This window comes from Rana temporaria, chromosome 8, assembly GCF_905171775.1.
Source record: "Rana temporaria chromosome 8, aRanTem1.1, whole genome shotgun sequence".
Classification (NCBI taxonomy): Eukaryota; Metazoa; Chordata; class Amphibia; order Anura; family Ranidae; genus Rana; species Rana temporaria.
Window position 1 is genome coordinate 85,955,230 of NC_053496.1, and position 27,212 is coordinate 85,982,441.

The 27,212-nt window shown below is 38.8% G+C and overlaps 1 protein-coding gene across 5 annotated transcripts in view; it reads right to left on the minus strand.

Annotated features, from left to right (window-relative positions):
- PLCE1 (phospholipase C epsilon 1) overlaps positions 1–27,212 on the minus strand; it is a 509,323-nt gene that overhangs the window by 26,957 nt on the left and 455,154 nt on the right. For 3 of the 5 annotated variants that reach the window (XM_040362142.1, XM_040362141.1, XM_040362144.1), the window contains 7 exons: positions 25,301–25,562; positions 24,639–24,757; positions 15,812–15,940; positions 5,362–5,568; positions 4,185–4,352; positions 2,316–2,534; positions 1,655–1,772 (listed from right to left, as the gene is read on the minus strand). In XM_040362142.1, coding sequence (XP_040218076.1) covers positions 1,655–1,772; positions 2,316–2,534; positions 4,185–4,352; positions 5,362–5,568; positions 15,812–15,940; positions 24,639–24,757; positions 25,301–25,562 — 1,222 coding nt within the window. Of the gene's footprint in view, positions 1–1,559; positions 1,773–2,315; positions 2,535–4,184; positions 4,353–5,361; positions 5,569–15,811; positions 15,941–24,638; positions 24,758–25,300; positions 25,563–27,212 lie in introns of all 5 variants that reach the window. The other 2 variants (XM_040362145.1, XM_040362143.1) reach the window with 1 other exon arrangement.

Here is a 27,212-nt window from a genome sequence, read left to right on the forward strand (position 1 = left end):
TTGTCCATGCCACAAGCACCTTGAATGGATTGGAGAGGAGGCTGGGCAGTGGGAAAAAGCTCACAATATGCAGGGCTCAGGGAAAGAGCTTGGGCGCATTCGTACAAGAGCCGAACCTGCCTATTCAATTTCAGAGGCTTTCCCTGCCCCCCAGCCAATCATATGCGGGGGGGCGCTTCGCAGGCAAGAATTGGCCGATCGCGCACCTGCTCTGCCCTGTAGAAAGTGCTGGGTCGGCAAGGCAGGGATGTTTTCGCAAGCTATCTGTCAGCGATCGACAGGTTGCCAACAGCCACCCGAAGTTATGACAGAGTGAGATTAGGGCTAGTGAAAACAATGATTTGAAAAGGATGGATAAGGCAGAGGAGGAGACTTCACCTGAGGAAGCTGATAAAGACTTTAAAGAGTGTATGTATGCCGAAGATAGGATGCAGAGGACAACAATCCAAGTTGTCTAGGTGAGATCTCCAAGAATGAACATGGCAGGCCATCCAAGAACTGTTAGCTGGTCATAAGCTGAAGAGGCCTGATGCAGTGGAATTGCTACCCTTGCATTTGGGATCCGACATGTTTCACTGTTTAACAGAGACAACTTAAATAGGAGCATCAAATAAAAAACATGTGTGTACTCACAAATGAGCTGCTAACAGCAGGAGAGGTTCAAATAGTTAGAGGTTAAAGGTCACTGTAGCAGCAGCAGCAAGGACTAACCAAGGTGCAACTGTGTGTCTCTTGCGAACAGGAATAATGGCAGGAAGGTGCTAACTCTCGCTGATATGTGGTACCAGAATGTGAAGTGCATATCTATGTCACTGCGGCTAGTCACACAGCACTTAATTCCTCAGTATGTTAATCCTTTCCTTGGAAACCAATTTAAAAAATGGGTTAATAATGGCACTTTCAATAAATCTAGTAGCTCCCACTGCTCCTCAGACCGCATTGTGTACTTATTTAAGAGTCTTTAGAGACTTTGTCACAGCAGAGGCTGTGCCATGGGTTTGGACTTGGAAAGTGGCTAAATAACATGGTACACAAGGTCTGGAAAGTGCCAATTACAAAGCCTAGTGCCCAAAGGTCACATTCCCAGCAATTTTTGGTCCAGTGGGGTCCAGGCATGGTGTCCACAGTCGATATAAAAAAAGTAATAAACAGTAAATAGTTAAAAAAAGAAAAAAAAAGAAAGCTTAAACTTTTCTCAATAAGCCTAAAACATCCATCATCCTACGACATTAGCAAAAAAACGGAAGCATGTTGGAAGTGGGTGGGGTATACCTTGCTGGCCAACATTTTATTTTTAATTTGCCAATGTCCAATTCCTCCTGCAGGTGGCAGCATCACCCAATTGTTTCAGAATGACTGAATCCTGTGTCCCTTAATTGAACAGGGAATAAATGTCATTTTCAATTGAAACAGTTCACAAACTGGTTCAAAGTGCTATTTTGTTACCTTTAAGTGAACTGACACTATAATTGGTAGCTCATTTATACAATCAAATTAATATGTAACAAATTCAAACTGGAGAGAAGGAATCAGAAAAGGAACAGATAAAACACCCATACCTGCAAGGAATATGATGCACACATATATAGTTGCTATTCACTGAAGTCACTGAAGGACAAACTGCATGCAGGTTTTTCATCTTTATTCTGGGTACCTTCTGGTGACACGATCTGAGGTGACAGTGTGAAGTTCCGAGACTGCCGGCTTGACTTTGCTAGTTTCTTCAGTTCACTAGCAATTGAAAGGCCTTTTTTCTTGTCATCTCGTGCTGCCTGCAAAGAAACATCTTTATGTCGGACTCTCAGTTATTGTAATTACTGCGTCTCAGCTTCAACGGGAATGCAACATAATGTGCATTTCAGAATAAATTATTTATTTACAAAAAGATTCAAATATTTTGAATATGTTGTTCTTCCTATTTGGGGCTGTTCAAATTTAAAAATGGGAAAGACAAAATAAAGTAACCATACTGTGAAGTAATCATGTTATTTTGGTCTTCCAGGGACACCAGTTCACAATTCTAACCTTCACAGAGTTTTATTTGACACAGTAATACTATCTTCAAATAACACACACAAGGTTGTGACAAGACAAAGCAGGTGCCTGGCAGGTTGTATGTGAAATGTACTAGACTGCAGACCAGACATGTAATCCTGTAAAAGATGACCTACCGGAAATGATACAGACATCCTCTGTGAAATGTAAGGAGGTGTTAAAATTCCAGTAAGCTTCAGTTAAAGCCTCTGGAGAGGATGTCTCTTGTATGCATACTTCCATAAAGTGTAATGCACAATCCCAGCAGCTGATTACTATACCTGAACCTGCTCCTTTAATTTCAGAATGAATTTCCCGGCTCCCTTCCATTTTCTTTGTGCCTGGTAAACACACTCTTGGTCAGAGAGGACCCTCTGAGCTGTTTTGGGAGTTGATGACTTTTTGTTGGAGGTTTCTTTTGTTACTTCCTCAAGCAGTACATAGTCACTTGGGTTTGGATTGTTCAGAATGCTGTATGAGTATTTGGCTTTGCTGAGAGCCTAGGGCACAGAAACAGACAACAAATTCATATTTTTACATAGGTACATATTTAGGATGAAACGTGACACATGTCCATTGGGCTTAAAGTACAACTAAAGGCAAAACTTTTTTTTTTGTTTTGGATGAAGTGGTTCGGTTTTTTCAATCCTGTCTGTGTCCAAGTTAGGTAGATTCACCTATTTGTCATGTTTACTGTTATCACTGAAAGTGAAACCCCCCCCCAAAAAAAAAAAAATAATAATTTTCTCTTGTCCCCCAGCACAGCAATATAGGGGAAATCATCCTAAGGAGACACTAGTTCTGGTCACAACTAGGCATTCCCTGACTCTTACTTCCTGAGACAGGAAGTGAAAGCAAGTTATAAAACTTGCATCTACAGAACCCAAAAGTTTTTCCACAGGAAGGTAAAATAAGTGGGAAACAGGCAGTACCCCCCCCCCCCCAGCACACACTTTCATACCAGACCTCCCCATTATTACAACCTTTTATTTTCTGATCCCCATTTAATCAAACCCACCAACATCCCCCCCCCCCCCACCCCACCCCTTTGGTTTTTCCCTTTCTTGTGATGGAGCCTAGTGATAGTATCATGACTCCCTACTCGGTATTTGAAGCCGAGTATACCTTTTTTAGGCGGCAGTGATCCAGATCTCTGGAGGAGAGATGAAGGGGTGTTATCACATGTTGATCACTTTTTATCCCTTGTAAGTATATCTGATCGCTTTCATTCTGAATTGTTTAAATGGAGAGCATTCAATATTATTTTATTACCATGAGGTACATTGTTGCATTCATTGTAAATATCTATGGAAGCTATTGGAGAGGCGATGAAGTAAAATGTTAATTGAGACACAGAGGATTACCCTACCATATGTTACTGCCTGTTTAGACTTCTTATAATCTGGAGGTTCTTTCAGAGGTGAGCAGCCCCACATTAAATTTTCACCATACATGCAGTGCACTAAAGACACTATTCACAGACTTGATGATATTTTTGCATATACATTTCTTTTGATCTGCACCTCTAATAGGATGTTTTCTTGAACTTTATTTGTTTTAACACCTTTTTTGGGTTCATTTACACAGTTAGATACATATTATTCTACAGTTCCATAATATCCCTTTTGTCAACTGGTGCCCATACAATTTTCTTCATTTTTAGCTTGCTCAATTAGGTATATGTACAGTATATGCTATATCCAACATATCTGTTTCCTGAAATAAGTAATCCAGTGACACCTGTAATCATGTTTTTTGAGTTTTTATAATGAAAAGCACAAAAACACTTGTGTGTTTGTGACAAGATGTCCCAGGGATACTTCTACCATGCATAATTTGTAAAGTGCTGGCAAATCGCTGCATTCAGTAATCTGGCCATGCTCTCACAGTAACCGTGGATATCTGAACTGAACCTTTGCCTACATTGAGTGAAAGCAATGCTCCTGATTTACATACAGTGTGCAGGTGTAGTAAACTGCAATGCAGTGCTGCTATACACAGAAGCTTTAACTCTTTCTGGGAGACAAAGGTTAATAAATTACACACACAGAAGGATTCTTTATGTTAATAAACTGCTGGCAGATGTTGATTACAATTATATTAAATCTGGGTGTGTAGAGCACTGAAACTGCAAGACACATTCCAATTACCTGCTGAATAACATCCTGTGCTGTACTGAATCGTAAAGCTCGTATAACAGTGCGTGGCTGTTCAGGGGAGACATCATGTACCTGGACAAAAAAACTGTCATCATCAGAACTGACAGACAGCTCCTTCTCTTCCTTTTCCTCCACAATCACATTTCTTTCATTCAGATTCTAAAGTAAGAGTACAAGAACATAATAATGCATCAACACTACTGTCAGCTGCCATAAGAAAACAACACCATACATAAAAACAAAAATGTGAAATATTTGCACTCTTTAGCATCCGATCTCTAAACACCACTGACTGGGTCAGAGGAAGATTATTTGGAGTCTATGAGACATTTAGATCTACCTTGTTTATTAAAAATTTCATTTTTACCACTAAGGCCCCATACACACTATTAGATTTTCTGCAGATTTTTGTCTTCAGATTAACCAAAACCATATAATATGAGGTCAAACCTTAAGGCCCCTTTCACACTGAGGAGTTTTTCAGGCGGTTTAGCGCTAAAAATAGCGCCTAAATACCGCCTGAAAAACTCCTGCCCAGCATTCTCAATGTAACGTGTCTACCCAGGATTCTGGTTCTGGTAGTTTTGGGATGTCCAAATAATAAGGATTTTGATATACAGTGGTGTGCGACCATTTCTTCTATTCTAACCCCAGTCTGTGACTAATTAATTTGGGAGCTGCAGCACAAGGTTATTCTTGTGCCCATCCTTTCTGCAAGCATGTTAACATATTAAACACCACTGTGCAAAGCAATAGGACCATGTCTGATTGTCGGACAGCTGACAATATCTCTACCTGCTATTAGGGGAATTACAGGGGGCACATTTCAACAAGATTAAATAATTGTATAGTTGTATGAAAAATTACATTTAAAATTTTGTGCTCAATAAATTCATAACCAGTTAACAGTAAATGCATTCAAACATGCTTGGGACAAACATAGATCTATACCCAGACATAAAAGTCAATGAAAAAACAAGAACAAAAAAAATAAAAATAAAAAACATGAATTAAAAAAATTAAAAAAAACGACCAGACTTGGACTACTCAATCATTTCTCTGCTGTCACTTTTCTATGTTTCTATAACTGAATTATATGTTTTTCGTATCTGCCAAAAGATTGCTTTAGAAAACAAAGTTATTGTTTCTTTTATTGAACTAGGCATACTTCTTCCTGAGTTTTAAGAATGATCCTTCCCACATAGCCTTCTTCTGGGAACCAACTGTTTAGAATTTGCAGGATGTCTTCTTCTGGGCCAATCACTCTTTGGAATGGAGGTTTTTTACACTCATTTTTGTCCTTTGATATAAAACATTTTTCTTCCATTAAGAAATAGTCAGTGCTTGCTTCATTTCCTTTTATGGATGACAAAATCTGTAGGGAAAAAATAAAAGCAATGCAAATGTAACAAGCTCGTACTTTCCTGCAGGGTTATAAAAAAAATATGATAATGCAGGTTGGCTCCACAAAAGGTTGCATGAAAGGACCACACAATCATGTTGTTCAGAAGTCCTAGGTCAGTAGTGACAGTTTTGAAAAATAGGGAAATATACCAGCAGTCAATTTTTTTCCATAAAGCCAGAAGTGCACCTTCATAGCCTTTAACTTAACCCCTTGGCGCCGGCTCCCACTGGCCCTTTAAGGGGTTTGGCATTCTAGGAGGGGGACTTGTGACCGCCATGATTGACTGTCACGTGATCAGAAATCATTTCTCCCAATTATTTTTATGAACTCTCATACAAGCTTTATAATTTAGTACTTTGAACAGATGTAGAGAAGAGAGGGCAATAGGTAGACAGGTAAGAGGATTTGTTTCATCTCTGTGTATCACCTGAGGCCACTACACTGGGTATATATCACATTTCTACAAGGTTCTGGAATTTCAAAGGACCTGCTATCCTAACTCAAGAATAGCAGAACCTATTCAGCTGGTCATTACTTAGCAGATAATTAATAAACAGGCATTTGCCAGAGCTGTAAATATCTAATGGAGGTCTGGCATTGAAAACTGCACTCTGTCAAGGTTTGCTTATCATCTCAGTGTCTGCTAACGATTATCAATTTTCTTTTAGGGAATTGGGATTGACCCATCGTGAAACTGTAACAAAATACTACAGTTCTGTCAAGCATATTTTGCAGGGAGTCAAACCCATTAGGAGTACACGGCATGCAATAAATTGTCTTACCCAAGGCTAAATTATATCATAAAAGAAAGCAGATATCCTCTCAGATAACTGCCCCTCATAAATAGTTTAGCTGGAGTAATTAGCAAATCCACATTGCTGTCTATCTGGAAGAATCAAACTTCAGTGTATTACATAAATCCTGAGATAATAACCAGAATAAACACATATTTACAGTATCTCACAAAAGTGAGTACACCCCTTACATTTTTGTAAATATTTCATTATATCTTTTCATGTGACATTATGAGTGTACAGCTTATATAACCGTGTAAATTTGCTGTCCCCTCAAAATAACTCAACACACAGCCATTAATATCTAAACCGCTGGCAAAAAAAGTGAGTACACACCTAAGTGAAAATATCCAAATTGGGCCCAATTAGCCATTTTCCCTCCCCGGTGTCATGTGACTCGTTAGTGTTACAAACCTCTACCCAGTGGGACAATCTGTGGGAGCCTGCAGATGTCTCACCCTTCCCCAATGGTAATTGATTCCTTGAATACACTGTTGCTAAGGTTACCACCTCAGGGAATAAAAAAAAAAGTGTGGGCGGCGAGAAGAGGGAGAGGCAGGTCGGGAGTTAGGAGGAGGTAAAAAAAAGGAAAGAGGGAAGGTATGGAAATGGGATGGCACATAGGTTGAGGAGGAGGGTGGGAACATAAAAGTCCATGGCTCAGTTCAAGAACTCATGCCATACTAAACATAACCCTTGTTTAAAACCGTATGATATACAGATTTGCATTCCAGGGGGAGCCAGTCATAGGTAAAGCAATAGTAAGCACATTAAAAAACAAGTAGGCCAATTAGGGGCATGCAAGCAAAGGCAAGAATAAAGTTTTGGAGGAGGGTGTCTCACCACCCAATTTTGTCCCCATGGAAGACAAATCAGCTCTTGCAGAGTAAAAAAAGTCCACTGTACTGGAATAACAAACATTGGAACTAGCGAAAAATACATAAAAGGTTTCCCAGAAAACTAGCTTGCAACTGAACTAGTCTAAGGAGATTTGGTTGCATTTTTATTTTGTCAGAACCTAAAATAAAGGTGCTCAGGGTGTGGCTTGATGAGTTTTAGAAAAGGAATTTACCAAACACTTTATCAGTCTCTAACACTTTATCAGTTTTTAAGACTCTACCTTGTGTCTGTGCACTGATCACAGGGATTTGAACAAAATCAATATTAAAACCTTATTTACTCCCCTTAATTCCTGAAATATTGGAAAGACTCCGCTCTGCCAAAGTATTTACCAATACTAGATACCAAACTAGATTTATGGGGGGGGGGGGGCATATAACCTTGCCTACATTCATCAAGGAGACAAATGGAACACTGATTTAGGAACCAGAAATTTACATTTTGAATCTTTGGTCTTGAGCCTTTTGACCTTTGAAATGCTCCTGCAACTTTTCAACATTTCATCAATGATGTCCTGCACGATCTGTTGGACCAGTCTGTTAACGCTTACTTGGATAATTTTCTTATCTTTTCTAATAATCTAGAGAAGCATTGCAAGCATGTTTCCAGTGCCTTCAAAAGATTAGGGAAGAATCATATTTACTCAAATTGGAGAAATGTGAATGTAAACAAACTCGGATCCAGTTCTTGGTACACATAATTTCTCCTGAAGGAGTAAGTATTGATCTTGTAAGATAAAAGCAGAGGTGGCTTTGCCTGCTTCTAGAAATGTTAAGGAAATACAATGATTTGTTGTATTTGCGAACTTCTACGGAAATATCATAATAAACTTCTCTAAGGTAACAGCACCTTACACAACCAACAATTAAAGGGTGCCCTTTGTCTGGTCCATGGAGGCACAGGCTGCCTTTATTAAACTAACAACTCTTTTTTTACCATTCTGGTACATTCCAATCCTAAACTACCTTTTATCATAGAAGCATATGCTTCAGATTCTGTTGTGGGAAATATCCCTTTCTCAGAAAATGAGTAATGTGTTCAGCTAAAAAGAATTATGACATTGGGAATAAAGGGATGCTGGCAATTAAAGACGTTTTTGAGCAAAGGAGGCATTTGTTGGAAGAGGCTAATCATCCTATAATTGTCCTCACTCATCAAAAAAAAACTAGAACTCATTCATTCTGCCAAGAGATTAAAAGGTTGTCTTCTAGACAAGCACATTGGTTGCTGTTCTTTTCCAGGTTCAATTTTTATATGTTGTATTGACTGATGCCTTATCATGGATTTTGTCAGGGCCTCTCCAAAAAAGCAACTCAATGTATGATTCAGCCTCAAAAGAACTTCCTATGGGCCATACGTTCTAAGGTATTCTTGAGAAGTGTATATTAATGACCCACTTCTCAGTTATCCTCGTTACCACTTTTTGGCTTGTTCTTTGACTACACTTCCACTTGATTCCAACCTGCAACCATTTGTTACCAACCTTTGGCTTGTTCCTCAACTATACTTCTGCTTAATCCCAACCTGCAACCCCTTGTTACCGATCTTTGGCTTGTTTACCGACTACACATCTGCTTAATTCCTACCTGGTATATCTTCACCCTGGGTTGCTCACCTCCTGGTGGGCAATCCTGAGCACGGCGACCTGGCACACAATAAAACCCATCTCCACAATCAGGAGTTCTGGTAAAGACCAGTTACAGTTTAGACCCACACCTCAGGTGAGCCCAAGTCGCCCACTAGGAAAAATCTGTTTGTGTATTTGTCCTGCTGGTTTCTGTGTGAGCGCTTCCACTGCTATTAGTTCTGGCCTCTGAACCTGAACCCTGATCTTGACACGGAGGAATGTCTGTTTGACCTCAATTTGTGTGAGTGTGAGCTCTGAGAGAAAGCAGCATATTCTCTGGATGAAATATGTTCATTTGGGATGTGCCCAGCATCAGCCCCAGGTATTCCAGGTGAAAAAAAAATCTGGAGTTCTTGGAAGGACAAGAAGAGGTATCAGGACCTCTGTGAATATTCTGAGGGAAGAGGAAAGGCCAGCCAGTGCAACAAACTGGAAGTGATTGTCTCCTTCTTCTAAGTGCTCATGAAGTGGATAAATGGAATATGCAGATAGCATCTTGGTTGTGTACTAAATGCCAAGTATTCCCTTTGTTTCTGAGAGGTAATACTTGCCCTTGCCATGCAAAATCTTGTAATTTAAAGGTATTTGTTAAGGGTTTTTAGGTCCAGATAAGGAAAAATATTCCTGTTGGGCTGTGGCACCATAAACAGATTTTCATAGAACCCTTTGAACATGTCTTTTAGGGGTATTGTACAACTACCTCCTGGGACAAGAGATGGCTCAGGGCATTCTACAAATCTGACTGTCCTTGGGAAGATTTTGGTTGGTTTTAAAGATGAAAACAGTGAGGGAACAGAGATTGAACTCTATTTTGTACCCCTCTGAAACCATTGATTGGGATGTCTGTGACCAAGAGAGAAGCAAACTGTAAAATATTATCCCCTACTATTAGGTGTGAGGGCACCCCTTGGGAAGACTTAGTGGGCTTTGGGGACCATTTTTTAAGCCAAAGAGGAAGGGCTAAACTTAGGTTTTGAAATTGAAGCCTGGGTAGAGCAGTGATGTGCTCTGTGTTTTGAAGAAGCACAGGTTTCTGAAGAAGGTTGTTTTTTAACTTTCCACTGTGGGAGAAGAACTTTCCCTCTTGTGACATCATTATTGAAAATTTCCAAGTGTCAAATCAAAGAGACATCCTCTTTTAAAGTCCATGAAGATTGGGAGTTTTACAGGCAGCTTCAGCTGATCAGGTTTTGAGGCACAAGATTCTGTCCATGTGAATGGAGATTAGAGCCATTCTAGAAATGTGTGCTATTACAGGCAGTCCCCGGGTTACAAACAAGATATGTTCTGTGGGGTTGTTCTGAATTTGTATGTAAGTCAGAACAGGCACATTTTTAAGTGTATTGCAAGCCCAAAAAAATAAATTTTTATGTTTTTTGGATAGCATAGCAAAGGGTTAACACCCCCTCAAAGTTTGTTTTGCTGTCTGTGCACCTGTTCAGAAGATTTCACCAATCCCTTTATGGGATTGGTGATTAGGCTTTAGTGAAGACACCATTTTCCCATGATAAATCTTACAGGGCTGAACTTCCCCTCCTAGGGGTAGACTTCTTGTTGTCTCCCTCTGTTTGTAACAGGGCACTGACTACCTGTACTTGTCTAGAGCATCGACAATCCAGTTAGCTGAGGTTTGACAGGCAGAAATCACAGAGACAGCTGGTTGCAAATCTGGACCTGCAAGTATGAGAGCCTTTAAGAGTGTCTTAAACTTCCTATCTGCAGAATTTTTGAACAAAGAAACACCCTCAACTGGAAGATGTTTAAGACTGAGACCAGAAGAGACCACTTTTTTTGAGAACAATTTTTCCACGGGATAGAGCTTGGCGATTATTTTTGGAGAAGAGAAATATTTTCTGGATTGACCGCTTCTAGACCTGACTCGGGTAGAGATGGTGGAGCTGGGGAAGGAGCACAGTGTTTAATATCCCTGGACAGATAGCTGTATTAAAGCTGTTAGTACACATTTGCAATTTGTTTCTTTCCCAATTAGTTTTTCGGTGAAATTTGACAAATTCGTTAAATTGGAAATATTCAAACTAATGAAAATAAATCATAAATTCGTAAATTCTAAAATCCGAAAATAGGAATGAAAAACAGAGAATTCAAAAGAACGGAAAGCCGAAAATAAAAACGAAAATCCTAAAATTCGAAAACCTGAAAATGCGAAATAATAATGTTTAAGACTGAGACCAGAAGAGACCACTTTTTTTGAGAACAATTTTTCCACGGGATAGAGCTTGGCGATTATTTTTGGAGAAGAGAAATATTTTCTGGATTGACCGCTTCTAGACCTGACTCGGGTAGAGATGGTGGAGCTGGGGAAGGAGCACAGTGTTTAATATCCCTGGACAGATAGCTGTATTAAAGCTGTTAGTACACATTTGCAATTTGTTTCTTTCCCAATTAGTTTTTCGGTGAAATTTGACAAATTCGTTAAATTGGAAATATTCAAACTAATGAAAATAAATCATAAATTCGTAAATTCTAAAATCCGAAAATAGGAATGAAAAACAGAGAATTCAAAAGAACGGAAAGCCGAAAATAAAAACGAAAATCCTAAAATTCGAAAACCTGAAAATGCGAAATAATAACTAATAATAATAACTATTACTAACTATTAAATTAAAGGTATTGGAATTTCCTTTAAATTTCGCTGTTAGTAAACGTAACAAATGCAAATTTACCCAAAGTTACGAATTACTCGAAATAATGAATGCTGCATCAAAATGAATGGAATGTAACAAATTAATAATAATAGATAATAATAAAAAAATGTTTTTATTATTATTATTTATTCATATTAATTTGATACGCTCCATTCATTTCGATTCGGCATTTCGGATAATTCGTATTTGTTCATAAACAGCCACATTGGAAAGGAACTTCCAATACCTATAATTTGACAGTTGTTATTATTAGTTAGTTAGATATTATTTTGGATTTCCAGATTTTCGAATTTGCAAATTTCCGAATTTTTGAATAGCACATTTAAACTAATGGAACAAAACAAATTCAAATTTTTCCAAAGTTATGAATTTCTTCGAAATAACAAATTTCGATCATAATAAATGACCCGAAAAACCAAAAAACCAAAACAAATAAAAAAAAAATGCAGTGCACATGTCTAGCTGTTAGTTGTTAGAAATAGAACTAGAATAGGTTGCAAAGGCCGCTGTTAAATTCTGGTCCTGCATTGATGCAAGGGGGGTAATTGCTGCATGGACCTTCGGCAGAGCAATGTTTGGCTGAGTTTTTGCCTTGGCTCCCACCAAGGGTAATCTTCTGTGGGGTACTCATGGAGTAGGGTACAGTAAATAAATAAAGGATAAGCATGTCTGCGAAGAAATACACAGCAACCTAGGTGCAGACCATCCTGTGAAAAAGTCTTTAGGAGGAAGTTCTTGAGTAGCTTATTAGACCTCTAGGCGGAAGTGGGGGTAAAGTGTACAATTTGTGGTGTGAACAAACCTGGTCATCCTCATGAGACTATACTGAATAGGTCAGTTTTAGTGGCAAGTTTGAAAAATTTACACTGTAAAGTGAAATAACTCTAAACATAGCTCAATTATTTACAGAAACACAAGGGGGCCTTGTCTTATCTGTCCATTATGCTAATCTCTATATAGGGTCCATCCGTTGAGGTTGTCATACCCTTGAAGGAGTTCTCAGGGCCTGGGTTCCATAGGGACGGATCATGGCCCTGGACCCATATAACACCCTGCCGCTAAACACTCATTGCACAAACTACCGAGGTGAGTACCCAAGCAGGATCCAGTACCCAAAGCAACATTACAGGCTCTTTCCCTGGTGTGGGATCTAGGTACCATTCTCAAGGTTTTAGGGCCCATTCACACTAGAAATATCCTATAGGAAAATCTGACAAAAGTGTATGAGTATAATCAAACACAGAAGGAACCTCTTAAAATTAATAAACTCAATGACTGAAAACATAGCTATTAGAATTACTTGCAACTCAGCAGCTTGTTTATTATAATCATCTACACAAACTACATTAAGAATGTAATATAACATTTTCATGACTATTTATTTTCCTGCTTGTGGCAGAATTATATTACTTTCATTATTTTCATACTTATTTTAATTATCCTTTTATTCATTACATAATTATTACTCACTTGTGCAATAATATTAAATCATTGCAAGAAATAAAATAAACATAATCTGAAGCTCATTCTGCAAGTGTAACATGATAAAGAGGAGGGAAGAAACTTGAGCAAGTCACATTTCGTGTGTAATGCAATGCATTACCAAATAAGGTAAAGAGAGATAAAAAAAAAAAAAAAAAAATAGAACAAATTGACTGTCTGACTACCGCAGAACAAATTATAGCCTTATAAGAGAGGTTACCCTATTGTTGCTGTACTCATTTTATTTTAAGATGTGTAAACAGTCCACAGATCCCTTTACTCTATATTAGAGGACAGAGGTGAACCCCACTGGCAGTACATGCATAGCTCTGTTCAGTCTAGCAGATGTTTTCAGTCTTTACTTACTATACTTTTAAGTCTAAAATCAGATTCCAGTAACCGAGAAACACACACAACTCTAAAGTAAACCTTAAAGACCCATTACGTGACTTTGGAATGCCTCATCTTGCGCAGAGCCAAATTGTCCTCCCAGCAACCTACTCAACCAAGAGCCCCATTCATTATCCTCAATTGTTAAGTATTTCAACAGTAGAAGTTTATCTCCTAACTCAGTTTTTTTCCACCATAAACTCAATACTGCCTAAAGGCTAGCAGACCTCACAAGCACAATCAAGTATATACAGTATTACTGGATAAAAAATTTGTGTAGTATGCTTTTCAAATGCTATTTTAAAGAAGAAATCTGGTCAAAACACAATTCACCATTCATCGAAGCAATGGCAGATAATGATCCCTGCTGGGTGTTTACTGCTGTCCAGAACTCCATCAGAAAACTTTCCTACATTTCAGGCAGGCTGCATGGCATCAGAGCAATGTTACTTTTTTTACCAATCTAAGTGAATTCTTTATATATTCATCAAAATAATCTACTGGAGGATAAGAGACACGAATTCCTTGTGTCTTATGCCTTCTAATGCATTTTCCAAATTAACATTTGTAATGTAAATTTGAAATTTACTTAAACCAATGACATCAGTAACCTGGCAAAAAATAAGTGCCAGCCATTAATCTATTCCCAGATCAAATTGTACCAGCTCCAGGAAATGTGGAGGTAATTTGTAATACAGATTTTACATTATCCTTCCTCTGAATCTTCTGGATTCCATAAAGAAATAGAATGTATAAACTTTATGCATGTACCCCACTTTTATTTCTTGTAAACGAATATAAGCCTAAATCTGACCTAACTCCACTCAGTAATAAGAAATCCATTGTGGATTGAGTTGTTAGAAGTTGTATAAGGTTTTGTGCACACTGAGGCCCAGATTCACGTTGATCGGTGCAAAATTGTGCGAGTGTAACGTATCTCATTTACGTTACCCCTCCGCAACTTACACGGGCAAGTGCTGTATTCTCAAAGCACTTGCTCCGTACGTTGCGGCGGCGTAGCGTAAATCACCCGGCGGAATTCAAATTCGGCGGGTAGGGGGCGTGTATCATTTACATGAAGCGCGTCCCCGCACCGAACGAACTGCGCAAATGCGCCGTCCATAAAATCTCCCAGTGTGCATTGCTCTAAATGACGTCGCAAAGCCCCATTCACGGACGACTTACGCAAACGACGTAACTTTTTAAATTTTCGACGCTGGAACGACGGCCATACTTAACATTGGCTGCCCCTCATATAGCAGGGGCAACTTTACGCCGGGAAAAGCCGAACGTAAACGTCGTAACTTTACTGAGCCGCGCATACGTTCGGGAATTTGCGTATCTAGCTAAAAAAATCAACGCTGATTTCGACGGAAGCGCCACCTAGCGTGCCAAAAAAAAACGCACTTAAGATCCGACGGTGTAAGAGACTTACGCCTGTCGTATCTAATGGATATCTATGCGTAACTGATTCTAAGAATCAGTCGCATAGATACGACGGGTCAGATTAGGACTTACGACGGCGTACATGGCGCTGCGCCGTCGTAAGTCCTTTAAGAATCTGGGCCTGAGTACTTAGCCCCTGTGCATGAGATTCCCTTGTTTTCATGCAGTTGAAAGTCACAGACACACTGTAGAGCCCTGCAGTCAGCAGCCTGTAAAACGCTATAAGAGGTTGAAAGCTGCTGTGGCTGGGTGGTGCTTCTAATGGTACTAATGTTTGGGGCAGTATATGACCAGGGATGAATGCCCAAAATGCACATTTCTTGCATTCTGGGCATTCGTCTGTTGGCACACACTGTCCTAGATGTTAGTACCACTTGGTGTAATGTTCAACCTGTGCCTTCCACCCACACAGAATTGAGGAGATCCCATTCACCAGGCTTAAATGGCCACTGTGCATTAAAGGAGTTGTAAAGGAAAAAATATTTTTTGCTGAAATGACTGTTTACAGGGTATAGAGACATAATAGTTAACTGATTCCTTTTAAAAACGATTAAAAATAGATAAAAATCAATCATATAATGTACCTGTAGTTTTTTAGTTTCGTTTTTGCATGTTATCCTGCCTCTGTGCTATACAGAGCCATAGAGCAGTGATGGTTCGGAACATGAAACTAGAAACTCCCAGTACTGTGGTCATCAGGAAACAGACAACCAGGAAGTGTCCAGAACAGAGAAGAATTACAGCAACATCAGAGCAAAAACGAACAATGAGGACATGAAACCAGGACTGCAGTAAGGTAAAGGAAGCTATTTAGCTAAAAAAAAATTCTCCTTTAGTGACCCTTTAAGTGATACACCATAATGAACTATAATGTAAATATTACAAGTACAGGCAACAATGTGACTTACTTGGTCAAGTAGATGTTTTGCAGTTGTTCCAATGTTAATACTAAACACAGTGAAAGGCTCTGGTCCAGGAATACCATGCACAGTAACTTTAAACACTGACATTGATCTTCTTTCTTCTGAACTAAAAAACTTCAAAGAAATAAGGACATGTATAATTTATCACTCTTTTTCCCCAAAAAAATAATAAATAAATAAAAAAAAAAAACTTTACAGTTAAGGCACATATAAAGGCAGCTGTCCGTTCCCAGCTGAGGTAGAGGTCAGTGTGGTGTGCGATTTAGCGCATCACACGGCTTCCTTTTTTTTAAATAAACTTTATTTGAAGAGTACAAAACATACACTTCATTCATGGCAATGTACAGCAGCATGATGCACTGCGCTGCTGTATATTGGGCATGCGATTTGCACGTCTGTATTTGAATACACTTGATTACAGTTACTGGTTTCTAATTGTAATATGCATCTGTAATATGCACTATCCTAGTGCTGTCTTCTCTGTGTTGATTGTAATCGTGTGTTCTACCCTGTCTTGAATAACATTTTAAAAAAATGTTTAAAAAAAATAATAATTTATAAACAATGACATCTAAAAAGGTAATAAGAAAAAAAAAATGTAATGGACACCCCTCCCCCACACACATTCGCATACATACAGCATTGATGTCTCTGTGTGCAAGAGTAAGATTAATAATTCTAGGGCCATTTTTTATGATTAAATGTAACCGAATGAGCTATAAAAAGGTACAATTTTGGTGATCGTAGTTTTTTTCCCTCAATTTTGAGGCTTGTGGGTGTAATGTGTTAATGTGATTTTATATGAGTGTTGTTACTATCTGTAGCACTACCATTTACCGTCATCATATATATAGGAATACTATTGTTTTTAAATGTCTTTCTTGTCATAGTGGCTGCTATATATCTCAATTTCCAACAGTCAATTTATTATTGTTGACTTGCTCTGTGGTGCGTTTTGTTGGTGGCGCATTATAAGATCTTATTACTGTTGAATGCACATATCTTACCAACAGAGTCCTTAAAGTGGAGTTCCAGACTTTTTTTTTTATCCCCAAAAATCTTAAAATAAAAAAAATAAAAATTGTTTTTTTTTTATACTCACCTGAAAGGGTGGTTGCTATGTGGAAGTAGCTCTTCTGCCTCGTCTTCCACTGCAGTGGATCTTCTGGCTCATCCTACGTCGCGTTGTCTTCTGGTGAATGAGCCGCGCTGCCTTCTGGGAACTGTGTGTATCCCAGGAGGCAGCCGCCCATTCACAAAGCACCTCGCGAATGTGCAGTAGGAAACGGGCGGTGAAGCCGTAAAGCTTCACTGCCTGTTTCCCTTAGTAAGGATGGAGGCGCCTGGACTGAGCGATCGCCGTCGGGGGACCGACATTGCGGGCGACTAGGACAGGTAAGTGTCCTTATTAAAAGTCAGCAGCTACAGTGTTAGTAGCTGCTGACTTAAGAGATATAGGAAAAAATTACCAGCTGGTTTCTCTCTCCAGCATCTACAACAAACTGAAATATCTATTTTGGCCTGATTGACTTTTCAACCAGAGCTGAACTTTGCTTAAATATTCCCCAAATTATGCGTTGTAAAATCACATATTTTGTATATCTTGAGGTCCTTCCCTTTGCCCCAGTTTATCTACGACCACTCTAAAGTATTTTGTAAACAGTGGTCATTTCTTGTAAGAGGTGTGTTTTTCTGTTTACAAAGTTAACCAACACATTTCCTCATTCTCACTACAGCTTTCGGAACCCGATTAATGGTAATTAGTGTTCACAAAACTCATTGTGATATTTTGGTAGAGACCACAACTTCAAAACACAAAGAAAACAAAATTGCTCTTATTTATACAGAAGTAGAAAAAAGCATCTATGCTGTGTATAGATGCTAAATAGACCTTTCACTGTATAATCTCCTAGCACAAGTTGCATCATTGGTTTAACCACTTCAATACCAGACTCTTTTACCCCCTTCCTGCCCAGGCCAATTTTCAGCTTTCAGCGCTATTGCACTTTGAATGACTATTGTGCAGTCATACAACACTGTACCCATATGAAATTTATCACTTTTTTTCACATAAATAAAGCCTTCTTTTGGTGGTCACCACTGGGTTTGTTATGTTTTGCTAAATAAATGAAAAAATACAAAACATTTTGAAAAGAAAGAAAAGCTTTTTCTTCACTTGCTATAAAGTTTTGCAAATAAATAATCTTTCTTCATAAATTTAGGTCAAAATGTATTCTGCTACATTTCTTTGGTGAATATAACCCAAATCAATGTAATTATTTTGTCTGTAGGACAGTTATAGAGTCAACAAACTATGGTATACAGTGGGTAAAATAAGTATTGAAGACGCCCCTATTTTTCCAGGTAAGTATATTTCTAAAGGTGATATTGACATTACATTTTAACCACATGTCGGTAACAACCCATACATACAAAGAAACCAAAACAAATAAGTTCAGAAATGAAGTTGTGTGATAAAATGGAATGACACAGGGAAAAAGTATTGAACACTCTAACTGAAATAATTTAATACTTGATACAACATCATTTGTTGGTAATGAAAGCTTCAAGACGCCTCCTGTGTGGAGAAACTAGTCGCAGGCATTGCTCGGGTGTGATTTTGGCCCATTTTTCTATGAACTCGGATCTTTAGTTCTTTCTATAGATTTTATATTGGATTCCAGTCAGATGATTGGCTGAGCCATTCTAACATTTTTATTTTCTTTCTTTGAAACCAATTTAGAGTTTCCTTGGCTTTTTGTTTGGGGTCATTTTCTTGCTGAAATATCCACCCTTGTTTTATCTTCATAATACTGATAGTTGGCAGCAGATTTTTGTCAAGAATGTCTTGGTACATTTTTCCATAAATTTTTCCTTCAATAACATTAAGTTTGCTAGTACCGTATCCTGGAAAAAAAACCCACACCATGATGTTCCCACCTCCAAAATTCACTGTCAGTATGGGGGGTGTTTTTGGGGTGATGTGCAGTGCCATTTGACCTCCAAACATGGTGTGTATTATGGCATCCAAAGAGTTCAATTTTGGTTTCATTTGACCAGACTATATTCTCCCAGGATTTCACAGGCTTGTCTAAATGTTGTGCAGCAAACAATTTAATGAGCTTCAACATGCTTTTTCTTCAGAAATTGAGTGTTCCATGGTAAGCACGAATACAGGCCATAGCGGCTGAGCGCATTACTTGTTGTCTTTGAAACACTTGTCAAGTTATATACAATAATGGCGCACGCTTAGATAGAGGATATAGCAAATTTCAAATAAAAGTACTTTGAGCAAAAAGCTCTGAAGTGAGAGAAACAGTCTCTCCACACAGCATACAGCAGAAGTGCATTATCGTAATACACAGCAGCTACTGCTTCAGGAACTTCACCACAGCGGCTGAGAAACTGACTGTCCTTTGGACCCCAATTAGATGCCTGTACACAGCTACTACCATGTGAGTGCTTTGATGCTGTTTGTTCATTAAAGTTTGCAGTTTTTCTAAGTGGCGCCTGTTTTTGTTGTTTTCTCCTTTGAAACAATTGTACCTGCTAACTCCAGGTTTTTCTGAAGCTCTCTTCAAGTGCTCCTTGACCCTTGGACAACTGTTCTGATAATTCTTTTCTCTCTCCTCTCTCAGAAATCTTGCGAGGAGCCCTGGCCAGTTTATGGTAAAATTATGTTCTTTCCAGTTCCGAATTATGACCCCAACAGTACTCAATGGAACATTCCGAAGTTTCTAAATCCTGTAACCAATGCCATCAGTATGTTTTGCAAAAATAAGGTTCCTAAGGTCTCGAGAGAGCTCTTTACTTTTAACCATCATTAAATGTTTCTTTTGTAACACCTTGGTAATGAGACCTTTTTATTGGCCATCAGTTGAGACTGAACCAGCTGGTATAAATTAGCACTGACAAGGGGCAGGATTGCTTTCTAATTACTGATAGATTTCAGCTGGTGTCTAGGCTTTCTGTGCCTTTTTGCACCTCACTTTCTTCATGTGTTCAATACTTTTTCTCTGTGTCATTACACATAGTTTCATTTCTGAACTTATTTGTTTTGGTTTCTTTGTATGTATGGATTGCATGGGTTGTTACCGACATGTGGTGAAAATTTCATGTCAATAGCACTTTTACAAATGTATTGATCTAGAAAAATGGTGACAGGTTCAATACTTATTTTACCCGCTGTGTATATTTCTGAAAATGGATTAATCCTGATAAGACTGGCTGATCTAATTTCTTGAGGCCCGTAAATGTCAGGACAGTACCAATACCCCCCAAATTACCCCTTTTTGGAAAATAGGCAGTCCAAGGTATTCATTAAAGGCATGGTGATTTTTTTTTTAAGTTGTAATTTTTTGTCACATTTATTTGAAAAATGAAGAAATTAAAATAATTCGTTTTTTTCATTTTTTTTTCTTTTTTTATACATACTTTTACCATTGAAGCATCATCATATAACTGGTGTGGAAGTGATCAGGGACTGGTGACAGTATGTAAAAAAAGTAATTAAAAAAAAAATATTTATAAAAAAACAAAACATTTGGGGGGGGGGGGGGATTTTTTGCGTACTGTAACATTGTAATACTCTGAGGAGGTGATCAGGATTTTTTTTTTTTTTTTTTACACACTGTTTATAACATTGATAATTATTGTTCTAGGCATCCATTTTTTTCTGAATGAAATCCATTCAGTGTGCCCTATTGCGATTAGCCACAGCTAATCACATGGTACAGCTGTGATTGGGCTAGTCTGTACCATGTGATTACCGTGATCAACACCATAGTATATAATGGATGTTATGAATGGAAGTCATCCATTGTGTACAATTGTCATGTAATTTGCTGTGATTAGTCACAGTGATCACATAGTACCGGCTGCTGCCCAGTACATTGATCTGTCATCCGCTGTATCTGGTGACAAATCATGTGTTGCAGCGTGGCACATTGGGTGCGCAGGAGGCGTGATCCTAGGAGGATGTTGTATGTTGTGACTATGTGTAAGACTAGATTAAACTACATTCAAACCTTCTCCCACCCACATTGTGAAATGATGTCGCCCCAGTCTCACCGTGCTGGCACTGTGATTGTCTGGAACACATCCGATCACATGTAAAAATGGCAGTGCTGTTTATCGGCTCTCCTCCCCTCCGATCGGGGATGCCAATCTGTGTTTATCAGTAATGCCAATCTGTACCCATCCATGAGTTCTGCATATTACTGCCTCCTTATTAGTGCTACCTCATCAGTGCCGCCTTATCAGTGCCCATGGGTGCAGCCTATGAGTGCACATCAGTGAAGGTGAAAAAGAACTAAGGAAAATATTTTTTATTTTTCGGTCTTTATTCGTTTTTGTTTTAACAAAAAATAAAATCCCAGCGAGGATTAAGAAGAAAGCTCTATTTGTGTGAAAAATGTATAAAAACTTAATTTGGGTACAGTGTTGCATGACCACACAATTGTCATTCAAACTGTGACAGCACTAAAAGCTAAAAATTGGCCTGGGCAGGAAGTGTGTAAAAGTGCCAGGGATTGAAGCGGTTAATGTGATTGTAAAGGTAATTATTTATTTATTTTTTAAACATGTCTATACTAACCTGCTCTGTGTGCAATAAAATTGCACAGAGCGGCCGCACACCTCCTTTTTTTGGGTCCCCCGAAAGTGCTCCTGGTCCCTTCCTCTCTGCCCAGTGTCCCATGGGAAACTGCTTCCCATGGGGGCACTCATGTATGCTTGCATCTGTGCCCCCCTGCTGCGTCCACTGACACAGACTGCGGGACTCGGCCCCACCCCCTGCTCCCTCGTTACTGGCTTTGATTGACAGCCATCGGTGCCTCAGCAAAGCCAGCGAGACCCGGAGGTGAGGGGAGAGAAAAGCTGCAGACATGCATGGCGCTGGATCGAATGAGGGCTCAGGTAAGTAAAGGGTGGGGGATTGAGGGGGGATGGCGACACCTAAACATTTTTTACCTTACTGCAAGGAATGCAGTAAGGTAAAAAAAAATTAGGCTTTACAACCACTTTAAATGTAAAGATGCGGCCGCAGAGAAATTTGCTCATACTCTTGTAAAAGAACTCCCTGCCAAACATTTCATGGCTATTTCATGGGAATTTCAGCCATTTTTGCATAATCCTTTGTGTGCCCTACCCAATGAACCAACAGTGGATGGTCCAGAGGAGCCTGCTGAGGCTTAAACCTTAACAATCTGTAAGTACACCTGACAGTGAGTTATCACTGTGCTGCATAAACTGACAGAACTTCTGAATGTAAGAAATGAAGAAGAGGCAGGCACAAGCAGACACTGTGAGGCACAGCAAGTTAATCAACAGAGCCACTGACAGGAAGATACCAGATCTAGTGCTTAGGCAATAGCCAGAACTCATGATCAATTATACTACAAGTTTTCATACTATGGAAAATAGTCACCAGCAGAAGACATTATAAAAAAAAAATTAACGCAAAGACAATAGTTATTTAAGCATTACATTGTATTTTTTTTTTTCTTACACCACACTGACAGATGCTGACTTAAATTGGAAGAAAAGCCTAACTATAACTAGTCTTAAAAAAGCTCACTTCTCCCTCCTCCTACCTATCCTGCTTATCTAGTATAAAAGAGATGTGTATACTTACGTTTATTTTTAAATACGCCCCGGTCACGTGAGCCTGCATCTCTGGCTACCTTGTGTAAGAGAGCAGCTGGCACTGACAACAGCTGGGCAATATGAAGCCTATGGGTGACGTAACACCTTGCAGAATTCGCAGCTCCTTTACACACAGGGGAGCTGAACTGCTGAATCACGTGATTGGACTAGACTCAATTAGAAAAAAGGTAAGTATACAGTTTGTTTGTTACAGTGCATCGAAAAAGTATTCATACCCCTTCAAATTTTTCTGATTTTTTCATGTTACAACCAAAAACGTAAATGTATTTTATTGGGATTTTATGTGATAGACCAACAAAAAGTGGCACATAATTGTGAAGGGGAAGGAAAATGATAAATGGTTTTCATTTTTTTTTACAAATAAATATGTGAAAAGTGTGGCTTGCATTTGTATTCAGCCCCCCAGAGTCAATACTTTGTAGAACCACCTTTTACTGCAAATCCAGCTGTAAGTCTTTTTCGCTATGTCTCTTTAAGCTTGCACATTTAAAGTGAATTTTTTGCCCATTCTTCTTTGCAAAATATCTCAAGCTCTGTCATATTGGATGGAGAGCTTCTGCGAACAGCAATTTTCAAGTCCTGCCACAGAATCTTAATTGGATTTAGGTCTGGACTTTGACTGGGCCATTCTAACACATGCATATGCCTTGATTTAAACCATTCCATTGTAGCTTTGGCTGTATGTTTAGGGTCTTTGACCGGCTGGAAGGTGAACCTCCGCCCCAGTCTCAAGTCTTTTGCAGATTTTCTTCTAAGATTGCCCTGTATTTGGCTCCATCCATCTTCCTATCAACTCTGAACAGCTTCCCTGTTCCTGCTGAAGAAAAGCATCCCCACAACGTGATGCTGCCAACACCATGTTTAATGTTTCTCCCACCTGAGCCATGGGAGAATCTGCAGCTCCTCTAGAGTTACCATGAGCCTCTTGGCTGCTTCTCTAATTAATGCTCTCCCTGCCCAGCCTGTCAGTGTAGGTGGATGGCCATGTCTTGGTAGATTTGCAGTTGTGCCATACTCTTTCCGTTTTCAGATGATCGATTAAACAGTGCTCTGTGAGATGTACAAAGTTTGGGATATTTTTTTTTTAATCTAACCCTGCTTTAAACTTCTTCATAACTTTATCCCTGACCTGTCTGGTTTGTTCCTTGGCCTTCATAATGCTGTTTGTTCACCAGGATTCTCTAACAAACCTCTGAAGGCTTCACAGAACAGCTGTATTTATACTGAGATTAAATTACACACAGGTAGACTATATTTATTAATTAGGCTACTTCTGAAGGCAATTGGTTCAACTAGATTTAAGTTGGGGGTATCAGAGTAAAGGTGGCTGAATACAAATGCAGGCCACACTTTTCAGATATTTATTTGTAAAACAAAATTGAAAACCATTATCATATTACTTACACTTCACAATTATGTGCCACTTTGTGTTGGTCTATCACATAAAATCACAATAAAATACATTTACGTTTTTGGTTGTAACATGACAAAATGTGAAACATTTCAAGGGGTATGAATATCTTCTCAAGGCACTGTATCTTTTTAATTTCATACAGGGTATGCAGGACAGGTAGGAGGAGGGGAAACAAGTGTTTGTAGGAGCAGTTAATGTTAGACTTTATTATTTCTTTAAAGCTTTAATCCCCCAACCCTTCTGAGTACATGAATGCCTTTTTACAAGGGCACAACGCTACTTCTGACAAGCAGAGAAGGGGCATCTATGAACCAACCCTACTCAATCAACCACTACATTTATATTTTAAATATTCAATGTTTAGTTTTCATTTCCTAGGCTTCTGAGAAGCTTACTTAAAATTTTTGGAGAATCCAGGAGATCAGGAAATAACGCCCCTATCATTGCTCCTGCTTTTTAGTAAATCAGATGAAAGAGAATAAATCTGTAAGTATATTCACCCATAAAGTAATGTTGATCCTGCAAAATGATGGGTGGGGTTTGGCTTAAAGCACAAACACAATTCAAATATTCAAATATGTGCTCCCTTATCTACTGTGTATTTATCATTTTTACTGGGAACAAAGTTCAGCTTCAATATTTAATATATAGCAAAAATAAGACAAAGAACACATTTTGTTACTTAACAATTGTTTATCTCAGCAACCTGTGTAAATGTTTAGGATCACTTACCAATGAGGCAGGCAAAGTACTGCCAGTGGGAATTTCTTCCATTCTCCTGCTGTTAATAAATAAGGTTGAGATTTCCAAAGTCTCATTGTGTATATTATGGAGCTGTAAGTGTCTATATCCTTCAGTCACGTGCAATATAAGGACAAAAAAAAAAAAAAACATTTACAACAATAACATAGGTCTTCTATGGCTACATCAACAACATAGGTCTTCTATGACCATCATTATTATAAAAAAAAATGTGCACATCTTCTGTAAATTAGGCATTTTTTCTTGGCTGAAAAAGTATTTTCATGCAATGTTTGTGAATTCGAGAATTCTGGTGCAGGAAATGTTGGGTTAAAAGGAGAACTCCAGGCAAAGCATATTAATGAACAAAAATGTAAGGCGCAAAGCTATTTCTTCTCCTTTTCTTGCTTGGAAGTAGAACGTATGGCACAAAATATTAGGCCTGTAACAAAAGTAAAACGGGTCTCCAACCAGGACCATGTAGTCAGATGTGAAGGACAAACTTTGTTGTAGGTACTACTCACAATAAAAAAAGATGCAGTAATGGCTTGTAATCTATTATTTTGTAAGAACATTGATAATTCTTGTCATGTTAGTTCTCTTGTATGTAAACAAAGCTGTATTACAAATAAAAACAAAACAATAATTATTACCTCTTTTTAGGACTTTAAGAGGAATAATTCTCTGGGCAGTTACAGCAGAGCTGTTGTTCTCAACTACAGCAAACCGTAAAAACACAAGATCTTCAAAGTAAACACGGAACATAAACTGTTCATTCCACATAGGGTTTAAAGTATTGCGATGAATGGGTTTAGTTCGGAAATGACAACTGTCTACAGGCATACCGAGCACATCAATCTCGATACAAGGACTTCCTGTACTGTTGCTTGGACAGACATTCTGTCCTGAGACAACCTGAAAGAGAAGTACACTTTTAGATTTGAAGTACACTGAAGGTAATTTACACAACCCAGACAAGCAAGTCTCTCCACAATGATTTGTGATTGTCATAGACCCATATTTCATAGTTAGTATGCAACTCATAATTCACTTTGATTAATTTTACTTTAAATAAATATAATCTACTATTTCACTTTATGAAAGGACCCATTTAGTGGAACTAAAGGCAACACGTTTTTTTGTATCTTGGTAAAAGTAAAGGAGAATTATAACCTGTCAGGCTTTTTCGCCTGGTGTCCCATTTGGGAGATTTCCCTTCACCTCCTGTCCCATAGATCCATAGCCAAAACAGGAATCCTTCCAAAATAAGGAAATCCATGGTTGTCACCAGAACTAGTATCCCCACGGAAAGATTTCCAATCTATTGCTGTTCTGGTAACAACTCAAATTTGGGGACTTTATGTTACTCTATGTGATAATGGTAAACAGGATAAATAGAGAGGGTGAATCTCCTTAATTCAAGCTCAGTGAAAGCTCATCTCTGTCCAGACAACATGGCCTTGTTTCGATATGATACTAGTCCCTACCTAGGAAAGACAATGGAAATAAATATCGATTTTGAGACCTTCGAAGGCTTTAACATAAAGCCAATTACCTAGTTTGGAATAACTTCACTTTATTTAATGGTGAATAAGAATAGAAATATAACGTGCATACATATTTTTAAAGCACAGTCTGCATCCCTTTTGGGGAGATATCCCCTCACTTGCTGTGCAAATGACTATGCAGAGAGCATTGCCCCAAAATGGACATAAACTGGGGCAGAAATGTTGTTGTTAACTGTGTCCTCACTGGAGTGTTTCTGCTCTAACCTCCTGTCAATGATCACATAGCAGGTTAAAAAAAACTGCAATAAAAAAAAACAATAGTGGTTCTGTTATCTACTTCTCCAGAGAGGGGGTTGATAGAATCATGTAGACAGAAAGTGTATGGGTAAAGGGCGCTTATGGCAAAGTGGACCCTCCAGGAATCATAACGTTCTCAGTCTAATACATCTAAAGACAAGGAAAGGGCTCGCAGATGTCTTGAGGTGCACTGCAGCAACACTCCAAAAGAGAGAAGCAGGGCTCTGGTGAAATTAGAACACAAAGAATGTGGTTCTAAGTGCAGTAAAGCAAGACTTTTATAAGCCCAAAAGCGGTTAAAAACACTTACAGGAGGTGAAGTGGATACAGGCTCATCAAAAAACAAAGGATGCCCAGTGGAAGGTTCTCTCTTGAATATCCCAGCTGCGTGTATGTTAGCTGGCCAGTGGTGTGGAGCTGCATGTCAGGTAACGCACCTCCACAGCGTTGGACGGCTAATGCCCTGTACACACGATCTGCGTTTCCGTCTGAATAAACTCAGACGTGTTTTTCCCGATGGAATTCTGTTCAAGCTGTCTTGCATATACACGGACACACCAAATTCTGACCGTCAAAAACGCGGTGACGTACAACACTACGACAAGCCTAGAAAAATGAAGTTCAATGCTTCCGAGCATGTGTCAAATTGTTTCCGAGCATGCATGTTTTTTTCTCTGTCGGAGTTCCATACAGACGAACAGAATTTCCGATATAATTTTTTAACTCTGTCGGAATTTCCGATGGAAAAAGTCAGATGGGG